At 40.0% G+C, this 13,930-nt stretch overlaps 1 protein-coding gene across 4 annotated transcripts in view; it reads left to right on the forward strand.

Moving 5' to 3' along the window:
• The window catches only part of pdlim7 (PDZ and LIM domain 7), a 28,343-nt gene extending 17,583 nt beyond the window's left edge, over nucleotides 1-10,760 (forward strand). For 3 of the 4 annotated variants that reach the window (XM_067517487.1, XM_067517489.1, XM_067517488.1), the window contains exons 6-11: nucleotides 5,653-5,705; nucleotides 5,978-6,215; nucleotides 6,902-7,082; nucleotides 7,271-7,391; nucleotides 9,263-9,378; nucleotides 9,721-10,760. In XM_067517487.1, the coding sequence (XP_067373588.1) occupies nucleotides 5,653-5,705; nucleotides 5,978-6,215; nucleotides 6,902-7,082; nucleotides 7,271-7,391; nucleotides 9,263-9,378; nucleotides 9,721-9,807 (796 nt within the window). In that variant the 3' untranslated portion in view covers nucleotides 9,808-10,760. Of the gene's footprint in view, nucleotides 1-43; nucleotides 86-627; nucleotides 783-1,056; nucleotides 1,094-1,757; nucleotides 2,499-5,652; nucleotides 5,706-5,977; nucleotides 6,216-6,901; nucleotides 7,083-7,270; nucleotides 7,392-9,262; nucleotides 9,379-9,720 lie in introns of those variants that run through there. The other variant, XM_067517490.1, reaches the window with a different exon arrangement.
• Nucleotides 10,761-13,930: the final 3,170 nt, after the last annotated feature.

Here is a 13,930-nt window from a genome sequence, read left to right on the forward strand (position 1 = left end):
GCTAAACAGTCTAACTTCCTTTGATCTTTGGTCTATTCTACAGGGGTGAAGCTACTTACTATGGTGAAATGTACCTAGATCCCAAGTAAGGGGCAGCTGGATGCATGCTGGCTACTTTGTCCGCTTAGTAGATGGATACATTGGCGAGTCTAATAATGATGAGAATGGTGCAGATGCTGCTGTGTAGACCATTAATATCCATTCATATTTAAACTTCTACTTGCTTTTTAAACACTGCATGTTTCAGTGGAATGGAGTGTTTACTTGAATAATTTGTCAAAATGCTTTAACAAGTATTGAAATTAATCCACAAACAAGATCAGATACTGTAGTCTGATAGCATTTCTCACATTGATTCAGTTGTAAATGTTGTCTTTAATGTCTTTAATGTGGTCACGTCCATTAATGAGTCAGTGTTCCCATGAGAAACCTGGCAGTGTGAACCCATTAGATGGTTTATTGCATGACTGCGATTCAGAGCACTACTCTAAAGTATTGCATGATATGTTCAGGGTGTACTCCATTTTCAAGGTCACCTGATTAGCTAGGTTGATGTGGTGGGTAGTCCCTTGATAGGATTTTGTTAACTGCGCCTGCCGTGTGCTGTTGCTGGGTGTTTGTGCGCAGGCACGGCCTCAGAGTGGAGAACGTTTCCTGTTTTATCCCCAATGACCGCAGTAAGAAGAGGCTGATTCAAGACACTGAGGACTGGCAGCCTCGGACTGGTACCACCCAGTCCCGCTCCTTCCGCATCCTTGCCCAGCTCACAGGCACCGACTTCAGTAAGTCAGGACTGAGGTCCGGGAGAGTGAGATCAAGAAATGATAGGTTGGCATGGTAGTCAAGAGGAGGTGTAGGAGGTTTGTCACTGAACATTTGATGAGATGTGATGAGTGAGTGGCACAAGAAAGACGAGAGTCCATAAAATGGCAGGTGGCTATTGTCTTGGTTTTGTCTTAGGATCTGCTAGCTATCTTTATATGGAAACTAAACAGCAGCTGTGTATCATTGTTATCAGTAAGGTATGCTGATGTGTGTCTTTCGTGGATCTCTTAGTGCAGGACCCGGATGATGAGAACATGAAGAGGTCCAGGTAAAAACCTGAAAACAGTGTGTGGTGTGATTAATAAAACATGTGCTCCAAGACATAATTTACTAACATTTAAAAAGGTTTAGCAGTTTTGAGTATTTGCTTTCTTGCTGAGAAGATTGACATGACTTTTGTGTCTTTATAGTAAAAATGTTGCTGCAGCCACGTAACTTAACTTGGCATAAAAAGCGGAAAGAGCTAATCTGCCTCCGACTGTAACACAACCTGCATGTACCTCAATAGGAGCTAATTCTTGGCTAAACCACTAAAACCACAATGTGTTATTTTTACCTCTTTCTCTTGCTTTAAAAAAAGAGATTAAAGAAAGATATAAGGTGTTAATTAGTGAGCTTTTGAGGTGCTGGATGGTGGATTTGCTACCTGTGAGTAGTTGTAGAAAACCGTCAATCTTCTCATTTACTGTTGCCAAGAAAGTGATTTTGCAGATTGTAGAACTGATACTTTAAGTTCACTTCAATATTTTTCTTCCATATTTGTCATTTCCTTTTTTTAAAATCTATGCTATTTCACCTATTTTTATTTCTCTGCTACTTTTTCACCTTTTGTGCTCCTTACTCCACTGTCTGCTCTGCTTTTATTTATCCTCTCCCCTGCAATCTGTTTCCTTCCTGTCTATCTCTTTCATATTTCTGTTGCTTACGGTCAGGGAAAAGTTCCTCACGGAGATTCAAAGTCCCCGCTATGCTCGTCTGAGGGATTGGCACCACGACAGGTCTGCTCGCGCCCTAAATATCAAATCCTGAGCGACATCCCAGACGCAACGGGATGCAGAGCACAGCCAGAGCCTGCTAGCGATAGCCACACTGCAATGACTATGTGACAAAGATGACGAAGATAGCTGACCATCCAATGGCAGTTAACAAATTCACCTTTCAGACACAGATGGGGTGAAAAAGAACTTAGAGTTAAAAAAAAGAAAAAGAAAAGCTAACCAAAAATAGAAGAAATGTAACCTAGACGACAAAATCCAAAGTGGAACTTTGCATACTGAGCCTAAGTGTAAGATCTCCCACTGAATTTCTGACTTGATGATCGCTGCAACACCGTGGACCACTGCGTCTTCTGGAGCCCTATTGTCCATTTCACAGTGTGTTTACTTGGAGTAAACCAGTGGGGAGGTGCCAGGGACGGTCTCAGCAGTGGGAAGTTCCTTTCTGTGCATTATTTCTTTTTTGATTGTGCAGCTCAGACCCTTGTTTGATCTCCCTCTCTGCCTCTCTCTGGTCTTCTCTCTCTGCCTATTTGCATTTATTGAGTTCTTCATCCTTTAGAGTTGTCATTTCTGATCCCTCATCTCGTGGGCCTCTCCATCCATTAAGAAAGAAAAGGAAGATAAATCTGTACTTTTTTCTGCTGTCATCAAATATAAAACCTCTGTAAAAAACGATTCTTGCTTCTCTGTCCTTTCTTATATTGTTTGTTCAGTTTCCTCCCTTTTATACACATCTTATCTAATTCCTATTTCTTTTGCTGAGTCATAACAATTTTTGTATTTATTTGGTGTAGTGAACAATGATAAAGTAGAAGTAGGGCTTTCTTCAGTATTTATGCAGTGCTGAATTAATGGGATGTTTTTTTATTTATTTATTTATTTTTTAATGATCAAGGTCTGAGGTTTACATTTTATTGCCTCAGAGCAAAAATTGTTGTGTAGTCAGGCATAAAAACACATGGGCACACACACACATGAAGCTGCACACATTCATAAAGAGCAGAGGTGCACAGTAAGCAATTGTAGCCTTTTTTCTGTTGCACTCACCTAAAATGTAAACCAAAAGTATAAAAAAACCCATCATGATCATATTCATATTATCAAAAAATTTTAAAAGAGCACTAGTCACAGGTACAAAAAGTACTTTTTGTAAATTTTTTGGCCAGAGAAAAATGAGGAATGGTTGCTAGTGGAAAGGTGGTATTACCTAATGGGTTGTGATGGGGAACAGTACGCTGGCAAGTGAAGCATATAACCAACAGCAGGAATTTGAGCTGTGACAGGTTGAGAAATGCTCTGCCCTTAATAGTTTTAGGAAACAATAATTATTATTATCTTTTGCTGAGTCATAACACTTTCTGTATTTAGTATTTGGTGTACTGAACAACAAGGAGTTTGTAGCTATTTGTAGTTTATGCAGTGCTGAAATGTATACACACATTGGTTATCAATTATGAAATTAGTATTGAAATATTAAATTTATAAAGGTTTAACAAGGTAACTATAAAGTTACTAAATGAGCAAAACAAGTCTTTAGCAGTGGGCAAAATTTGAATCTTTAGGTGTGTTCATGTCAAAGGTCTGGAGTCAGATTATAACGAGAACAGTGGGAACAAAAAAATGTTGATTAAAAATATTACTGTGGTATGTTAAGTAATAAAACCATTTTAACATGAAATGAAGGAAAAACTCATAGCTTTCTTGACATTGCCTGCCTCGTGAATACAGAGTAGGCTACAAATAAAAACAAAGCAATGTAGCATGTTCAACACGTAAAACATCCCTCTGCTCTGTGCCGCTGTTGTTTGACATTTTGTCATTTGTCACATTCAAGTTCTTACAAAGCTGCATCACCTCTACCTCCACACTGTGCAGGGTTGACATATGTCAGTGGCTTCTTGCTGCATCTGAAATGAAAATCTGCTCCTTTCTCTGCAGGATGTTGAGCTGCCAACAAACTCCTCCTTTTTTTTATTGCTCAGGTCGATGCATCCCACAGGGGATGAAGCCTCCCCCCCCAAAAAAAAATAAAATAAAAAATAAATAAAATAAAAGGCAAGTGAATCTGAAATCAGAGGTGCAAAGAGGAAATGTCAAGGAGATGTTCCATGGGGTGCTGCTCTGCAGCATGTCCAAAACTCTGTCATAGGCAAAAAAACAGTCTGTGATGCAGGTACTGTCAATTGTGCACCTGCATCACACTGAGCCCCTCACTGAGCAGAATTGGGGAGGGGAATGTGGAAAAGTAGTGAAAATGTCAAAAAAGGGCGCTCCAGGTGGGAATTAGCTGCTGTAGAGGATGTACTCCAATTTGCACCTGCAACTTTTATCAGACTAAAGTGCAGCCAAGCAAACCTCTCAAAGCTGCGTATGAGCAGTTAGTGAGTCACTGGCCTGTTGTCACTTAGGGTTGCACTTCAAGGGAGTGTAGGCAGGGCCACGCTGTTGACCAGGATGGGTTATTGTGAGCCATTAGGTGCTGTCCCAAAAGCAGCCTGCCAGTGTGGGGTAGAGGGCAGCTGACCCAGGGTCTGCATGTCAAACAGGCTACAACAGGTTCATTGTGGCCCTTGTTTGACGCAGCCACGTTACCCTTCTCATTCAAACTCCTCTACCTTGTTTTGCAGTAATTCCTCCCCAGAAATCTCCTGGAAGGGGTCGTCATTTCTTTAATTTAGTAAGATTTAACTTCCTAGCTCCATCACAAACCCTGCAAGCCATCTTTTTTGCTGCTGCAAAAGGATTTAACGTTCTTTATTATTCAGAGTATGCTGTTTGGAACATAGCAGACTGTTTTTATTCTTCTTCAATAGAAAGCTCCCAGCTGTATTTCTGTCATGTCTCCTGCCTCATTCTCTCTATAACGTATTGTGTAGTTTTTTTTTTTTTTTACATAAGGAGCATAATTGATAGACGTAACCTGATACAGGCCATGCTACAGAACAAGGCGTTTGAAGGGTAATTCATTTCACATTTTCCTTTTTCTTTGCAAATGAGAAATGATTTCATCATCTTTCATTAGTGTAATGTAGATGGCACAGTTGATGATGTAAACATGATAGATGTTTAAGGCAGTTTTTTATTTTTTATTTTTCCCCTCCCCCCCGACGACTCCAGAGCCCACTGTTTTGGCTCTGAAGTTGTTTTTCCGTTTCAGTCATGGTTTGAAGATTTTCTGAATATAGCGACGCTTGCTGCGGGTAACAGAACTTTGAAATGTAGAAACAAGCCTTTATTCCAACACTTCTGCACATGCAGGCTTGAAAGGAAACTCTTCTGCATCTAAATCTGACAGCGACTCTGATGAGTTTCTCTTTCTCTGACTTTGCCTGTGAGTGACGCCAATCAATCCACGGTGATGTTCAGGTTTCTTATTGCTCTAATTAGAGTAACAGTTCTCGAGCTAGTTTGATGCAGAGCTAAAATGTGTGGCTCGGCACTGATTATTTAAAGTACATGATTGATTTGTCTCACAAAGTCTTGTATAATCATGCAAATGGCCTGAAAACACCAAGCTCAGGGAAATGACTCACTATATTTCGTTACCACTGAAGAAATTTCCATTACAATTGGTTTTCTTTAACCAACCAGCTCGTTGTAACACACCAGGCATAAGTACCATGCTGTCCTGTTGACACTGATTAATATTAGAGATGATGATGCTCATGATCATTCACACAGCAGAAGGTAATCTGTGGCACAATGTAATGGAGGCAGACATTGCTGCTGATTATCCAAACATGACGTTCATTGAGAAGTAACCATGGTTACTGAAAGGTCTGTCTGTGAGTGTGTGTTTCTTTTCTAATTAGTCATTTTCTACCCACAGCCTTGAGCCAGCTCTCTCACCTGCCAAGGCCCAGGCAGCGGAAAAACCAGATGGTGAGTCTCTGCTCCTACTGATGCATAAAAAGAGCCCCGGCAGCATCCGGCCTAGCCTGTGCTAATAGATTCTTATTAAATGTCAATACATGAGCATCAGCAGCAACGACATGACGAGCAAAACTGTCACAAAAGACATCTGGAGGAGCATGTATGTGGCACAAAGGAAACCCCCCCTTTGAAAAACTAGGCTATGACTTGTTATTGAATTTGATTATTTCATAGAAATACTGGAATTTCAAAACTAATGAAATGTGTTTTTTCTGGGCCAGACTCAAAGGCTGCGGCAGCAGGGAGTTCAGGCCCTTCTTGCCGACCACCATGGGTCACTGACCCTAATTTTGCTGACCGCTATCGCCCAGACAAGACCAGCACCGTTGTCACCCAGCACCAGCAGCCGGCCCAGCCAACTCCCATGCAGAACCGCAGCTCGATCCTGCAGGCAGCGCAGCAGCCGCCTGAGGACGGTGGGAGGACCCCAGTATGTGGTGCCTGCAACAAAATCATCAGGTGAGATTACACTGCCACGTCATTGTCCCCCGTTGGCTTCCCTTACCAGAACAAAATGTGTGTTTGCTCTTTCAAAAGTGCTATTAGATAAATGACACATCATCAGATGAAATATTTAATATACACAATGCCAGAGTGTATGTCTGCAGCTAATAAAGTCAGTCACCATAATTAACACAGTTTGGAGACGTCTTTTGATCACTAGAGACGAGCATTATGCAGATTTTGATGTAATTTAAATCTCATTTCACACATTTTGAAGATAACAAAGAAACCTTCATTTTTATTCTGGTTGTGTTGGGAAAGATTTGTTTCCAACAAAGGCGGGTACAAAGTCATCAGAACTAAAAAGATGTCTCAAAGTTTGGTTCACAAAGGATCAGTGCAATTCTTATTCTGTGCAGTTAGGGGTGGGTGTGGGGGTGGTTTTCACATGTCCATATTTTCCTTATTAGTGGAAGATTATGTAGCAGATAGCAGTAAACCTTTTTATGGCCATTTCACCTTTTAATTGACAGTGAACAGAGTAGGAGGACAGGATATGGGTTCGATAAATAGGGATATGTCAACAACAGTCAACTAGGCTGGAACATAAACTGGGGATGTCCTTTTGTTTATGCAGTACAAGTCATAGCAAATGTCCCACATCTAATTTTTGTGTGTGTGTTTGTACATGTGTTTTCCAGGGGTCGATACCTGGTAGCACTCGGCCGTTCTTGGCACCCAGAGGAGTTCACGTGTTCACAGTGTAAGGCCGTCCTGGATGAAGGCGGCTTCTTCGAAGAGAGAGGGTCTGTCTACTGCACCAAGTGCCACGATAACCGATACGCTCCTAACTGTGCAAAATGCAAAAAGAAAATTACAGGGGTAAGAGCTGCATCTGAGCTAAATCCAAACATACAACTAAAAATTATGGAAAAGACATTTTCTGCTTGAATAGTACTGCTGATTGACTATATTCAGCAATTTTCCTATACAAGCCTAAAATGTTCTAGTTCTTCATTCCACTTCAGCTGCATCTTTGTAAAAAGTCAGCCTTTTCTCCCCTTCATCAGGAAATCATGCATGCCCTGAAGATGACCTACCATGTTCAGTGTTTTAAGTGTGCTGCCTGCAAGACCCCCATCAGGAACCAAGCCTTTTATATGGAGGAAGGTGAACCCTACTGTGAGAGAGGTGAGAAATTCAAATGTTGGAACAGATACTACTCAAAATACAAATGCTGCCCTTCATTACGAAGGACTAGATTTCAACTTGAAAACATTATACCCAGATCTGCTACTCTTTAAGCCGTGTGTGTGTGTGTGTGTGTGTGTGTGTGTGTGTGTGTAAAGCAAATTAAATTCATTGGGTAAATGTTTTGCATATGTTTCCTTTACTTGTCTGCAATCTGTCTTTTATAAAATCAGTATGTAAACTGTCAGATGTACCTGCTTTAAAACAAGACAAATGCCAGTTTCAGTAATAATAATGTAAAACATCATCAGTAATTAAGGGTATTAAAAATCCATTTCATCTTCCCTGAATGTTTAGTTTGTTTTCACTCAAGGACTTTTTTGTCTTTCATTTCAAAAATGTAAAACATTTCCTGTTAGACACATTTGAGTGTTCAAAGACATGGACGATCACCATAGTAAAAAATCCTCTACTACGAAAGCAAGAAAATATTTATGTCTTTAAATAGAAGATTTATTTCTAAACCTGAATTACAGGAAGCCTATATTGAAAGGTAATGTTTCAGCTGCAGCGAATGACATGCAGGAAGATTAAGAAGTGTGCACAAAATCTTCAGTGTACATTAATTACTTCCACTGCCAAGTGAGTACAGCCCCTGCAAGACCCTCTAACTATATACATGGGCCAGGACTTGCATTTTCATTGTAAATGTTCACTGGCTTCTAGTCAGTAGGGAAACTGATATCCCACCAGACAGCATTACATTTGTGGTTAATTAATGAAAGATGCCATGTGTTTTTACTTTAAATGGATGTTGTGGGTAAGTGTGGTACGGACGAAATAACAGAAACAGAAAAATGCAGCCACTGGGTTATTCAGAGGTCTTGCAGAGTGCGTTTTGTGATAAAGTTGTTTTCTTTGTGGGGAAAAAAAAGCTCTCTGCAGGGCTCCCTCTCCAGTTTTGCTTGAATCATTTTCATATATTTTATCAAGCCATTTGTAAAACATTGCATTGCTGTATTATTGCTGTGGAGTTTGGCAAGAGCGTACATCATGAATCTTTTGGCACGTACCACAGTCAATCATAAAGTGTGATGTTTTCATCTGCTGTAATCTATTTAGCTATAGTTTACTTCATACATTTCTCCATTGGATTTTATGAATGGTGTGCACTCTCCTATTATGCTGTAAATGATTTAGTGGGGCAGCTTGCTCCTCGCTCACTACAGAGGCTCTGACGTGGATTGCTGCTTTATCAGAGTAGAAGTCAGAACCTGAGCACTCATACTCTGAATAAATGCCTTTAGCTCTGATAAACATTCTGCTGCCTCAGCAGCTTTCAGGTATTGTGCAGCTCTTACCCACTCATTCTTGAGAAGCAGCATTATATCCTGACACTTTCCCCAGAGTCCCTGTGATGAAAGAGACTGGCAAATCCAGTTAAGTATCTAGAGCAATTTCCCCTCATCCTAATCCCTACCTTACACTCTGGAAAGGCACTCGGCCTGTACAGCAGGTGGACAAAATAACACAAACGGCAAAGTATCGAATGCCCAGTGAGGAGAAGAGCCAACATTTGGCCTCAGAACAGCTCAATCATTTTTTATTACCAACATTCAAATCCTTAAGCGTGTCTGTGTGTGGTGAGTGCCATTATGTCTTCTCGTTACGAGGATGAAGGAGGCAGAAACCTATTTCACACTCATCTTATATGAAGGTTAAGAGATGTATACATATGGTGATTGTCAAGGACGCTTGACCTGATCTTGAGGATGATGAAGCTCTTTTGAATTAGTTTTATTTTATTGTAATGTTATCTTGCATGTCTGTGCAGCTCACCACTTCTTCCATTGTCTCCTTTCTCCTTCCAGACTATGAAAAGATGTTTGGCACCAAATGCCATGGCTGTGACTTTAAGATCGATGCTGGGGACCGGTTTCTGGAGGCCTTGGGCTACAGCTGGCACGATACGTGCTTCGTCTGTGCTGTAAGTCATTTTGATTGATATGGCTCCCCGTGGGCTTCTCTTTGCTCCGTCTCTCTTGGCTGTCCCACCACAATGCCACCTGAAAAATCTGCCTCCATCTGTGGAGCTTGAGCTTTCCCCCCGATCTTGCGCTCTTTCAACCTGTCACCTGTAGACTGTCACCTTTTCCATTTCCCTTTTGTTCTGGGAAAGTGAATGCAGTCAGGTAAATAATTTGCTCCTGGTCTGCTTTCCAGTAGAAGACTGTACATTCACATCCACAATGTTAAGGTCTAATACCTACTTTGCCCTGGTTTCCTAATCTGTATCTCTGTGTTTGTCTGGCTCCTTTCATCTTTAAAGCTCTGTCAAATCAACCTGGAGGGGAAGACGTTCTACTCGAAGAAGGATAAGCCCCTGTGCAAAGGCCATGCCTTTGCACCAGTGTGAGAGAGCGAGGTTCATCTTCAGAGGAAGGAACACTTCTCTTTCTCTCTCCTCTTTACTGCCTTCCGGCAAACTTGTACACACTTTACATCTCCTCTTTTCCAACCACACACCTAGTTAAAGCCAGTTATTTTTCTCCCCTGCAGACTTGGTTTCTATATTTGAGGCTTGATGCTAAGTTAATATATTTTACTGTGCTGTTAGGACAATTGAAGTGTTACTGCCTGTAATACAAAATGTTATGTAACTTGGAAGTAGTACCTTGTTGACCTGAATTAATTTGTAGATATGACACTAGACTAACTGCAGTTGCATTTTTTTAGATTTTGATTATAGTTTAGTGAAAATTTCCCACTCGACTAATCTCCTCCTTGTTCAATCTGAAGTAAGACCAAGTCATTGGGCCTTTAATAATGTCCTGTATTGCAGTAATGATCTGCTGCTACTGTAGAGAAGAGGTGTCCCCCATTTAGGACCCTGGCCCACTGACACTTGCTGCAGGACCTATTAACATAATGGGGGTCCAGTCAAGCAGAGAAGGGGGTCCCATTACTGCTTGATAGAACCACTTTCACTAATCACTTTGGCTCTGGCAAAAGAGAGCACACACTGTGGTTAATAACTTTTAGGCATGAAATAATCCTCAATTGATACAGTTTTAATAGACTTACATGGAGGTGCAGAAAATGCTGTTTTTATGTTTATCAATCTTTAAGGTAAAATGATTTGTCAAAGCTTTGAAATTTTCATTTATTGGACACTTTAATGTAAGAAAAAAGCCATATGGTGTTTGTTACTATGATACTGTCATCGTTTCTTAGAGTACTTCTAAGCATTTGGAATATGTATTTATATTGCTTCAGAATGGTCCTAACTGTTGTTTCTATAGCTCCTGGAAGTTAAAATTCAAATAAAATATTTTAGTAATGCCATGTGTCTGGGCAGAACGAGCTAAAGGATTTTTTTCTTTTTAGTTAAACCATCTGTAGAACAATGTTTTGACATCTTTGCTCTAGCACCTGCTCCCCACCTAGACGATAAACTTTAGTGTTTTAAATATAGAAGGTGCTGCTGAAAGCGTTACCCACACAGCTCCGCTACTGTAACAAAGACTTTGGACACTTAAAAAAAAAATAAAAAATTTAAATGTAGAAAGACAATTAATTTAGCCTGTCGGCTCGAGTACATTAGTGTTTGCTTTATCTAGTCAGTCTTTTACAGGGAGATAAAGATTGTAATTACATTTAGATTTTTTTAATATGGGTTTCATATTTATCTCTAGATATCTATAGAGATATGGATATAAAGTTGATTTATTTCACTAAGAAGTGAAACTTCTATAATGTATAGATTCATTCCACACAGACTGATATATTTCAAGTGTTATTTCTTTTAATTTTGATAACTGACAACTAATGAAAACCTCAAATTCAGTATCTCAGAAAATTAATTACTTAAGACCAATACAAAGAAAGGATTTTTCCACACTCTAATCAGCTAATTAACTCAAAACATCTGCAAAGGTCTTTAAATGGTCTCTGTCTAGTTCTGTAGGCTACACAATCATGAGGAAGACTGCTGATTTGACAGTTGTCCAAAAGACGACCATTGACACCTTGCACAAGGAGGGCAAGACAAAAGGTCATTGCAAAAGAGGCTGGCTGTTCACAGAGCTGTGTCCGAGCACATTAATAGAGAGGCGAAGGGAAGGAAAAGATGTGGTAGAAAAAAGTGTACAAGCAATAGTGATAACTGCACCCTGGAGAGAATTGTGAAACCAAATCCAATCAAAAATGTGGGGGAGATTCAAAGAGTGGACTGCAGCTGGAGTCAGTGCTTCAAGAACCACTACGCACAGACCTGAGTTTCAGCTGTCGCAGTCCATGTGTCAAGCCACTCGAACAACAGACAGCTTCAAAAGCGTCTCACCTGGGCTAAAGACAAAAAGTACTGGACTGCTGCTGAGTGGTCCAAAGTTATGTTCTGATAGTCAATTTTGCATTTCCTTTGGAAATCAGGATCCCAGAGTCTAGAGGAAGAGGGGAGAGGCCCAGAATCCACTTTGCTTGAGGTCGAGTGTAAAGTTTCCACAGTCAGTGATGTCATCTGCTGGTGTCGCTCCACTGTTTTCTGAGGTCGAAGGTGAACGCAGCTTTATACCAGGATGTTTTAGAGCAGTTCACGCTTCCGGCTGCTGACCAACTTTATGGAGATGCAGATTTCATTGTCCTACAGGACTTGGCACCTGCACACAGTGCCAAATCTACCAGTACCTGTTTAAGGATGATGCTATCCCTGTTCTTGATTGGCCAGCGAACTCGCCTGACCTTAACCCCAACCCCGAAAATCTATGGGGCATTGTGAAGAGGAAGATGCGATATGCCAAACCCAACAATGCAGAAGAGCTGAAGGCCTCTATCAGAGCAACCTGGGCTCTCAGAACACCCGAGCAGTGCCACAGACTGATCGACTCCATGCCACGACGCATTGCTGCAGTACTTCATGCAAAAGGAGCTCAACTAAGTACTGAGTGCTGTACATGCTCATACTTTTCAGTTGGCCAAGATTTCTAAAAATCCTAATTTTCTGAGATACTGAATTTGGGGTTTTCATTAGTTGTTATAATCGTCAAAATTAAAGAAATAAACACTTGAAATATATCAGTCCGTGTGGAAAGAATGAGTTTCACTTCTTGAATGGAATTAGTGAAATAAGTCAACTTTGTGAAGATTTACAATTGTATGACCAGCGCGTGTGTGTAGAGAGAGATATGGATATCCATATCTCAAATCCACCTAGAGTATTAACTTTTATCTTGAGTTTTTTTTTTTCGTAATACTAGTCACATAATTACTGGCCAAGTAAGTTTGCTGAAGAGAGCTGTTAGATAATCAATAATAATCAATAACACCAAAAAGTGAACTTTTTACATTATTAAAGGAATTTTTGCTGAACTCATTTGTAGAATGACTGCAAGTATACAAGCCAAAAGGGAACGAACCACTGTTTTAGCTCCATCAGTTTTCATGTAAAAACAAAAACAAAACACAAACAAAAAAAATAAATAAATTATTTAACTGCTACATTTTATCATTTGATCACAATTTCATTTCACAGCAAAAGATCCAGTCCTTGATCTAACAATATATAATTTATTTACAGCAATTTCAGGTTGAATTACTATACATACCTTTCTGAAATGTCATAGATATATATATATATATATATATATGTACATAAGGCCAAGTAAATACTTGAAAGCACTTAGAAACGAATTTCCAAAATTCTACCCACAAATCCATATCATTGTCCAAAAAGTACGGAAAATCTCCCTTAGCAGAGGTTTTTCCATTGCCACAAAAGTTTTGACAATTTACATCGACAGTAAGGAACACAAAAGGTAAACATTAAAAAAAAAAAGATTATACAATTGCATAAGCGCTGTGGCATTTAATAAATACAGCATTTTTTACTTGCAGAAAGGCAAGGAACATTGAATCAAGGAACTAAAGAGAGAAACCATTCACAAGTACAGATGTCTATTGTTCTTAGTTCAAAAACAAAACAGTTCAATCAGAAATTACAGGGTGGTACGCACACACCCAGTCTGTCACTCAAAACACACACACACACGCGCGCACACTTACACCCTGAACACTCAACAGTAATGAGTGACACAAAGTACAACTGTAAGATGCAACAATTTTAACACGGGGGTGGAATTGTTTTAAACCCTTGAACAAAGCATGTAAGTTACTGACGCGTGTCTTATGCAGAACTACAGTATCAGGCCCAGATTCCGTCATAAAGGAAAATGTATTCATCACACACATACACACAAACACAGTAATTGCAGATTTGCTGGACAAGTTAGATGTGAAGATGAACATCCTGGTGGCTGGTGAATTACATTACTGAAATGTGCTTAGACAACACATCCAAGAAAATGACAGGGGTGATAAAATTTCACACACAGACTGTACAACTGTCATGGCTCATCTAAACATGCTGTGTCAACACTAGCTTGTCATTGTCCAAGAGCTGATGTTCTCTTTTTTCCAATTAGCCTCCACACAGTCCCAGTGTAGTGATTCATTAAGCATTGAAAACTCTTTCCACCTTGTAC

The sequence above is a fragment of the Channa argus genome, chromosome 10 (genome assembly GCF_033026475.1).
Source record: "Channa argus isolate prfri chromosome 10, Channa argus male v1.0, whole genome shotgun sequence".
In the NCBI taxonomy this organism is placed as follows: Eukaryota; Metazoa; Chordata; class Actinopteri; order Anabantiformes; family Channidae; genus Channa; species Channa argus.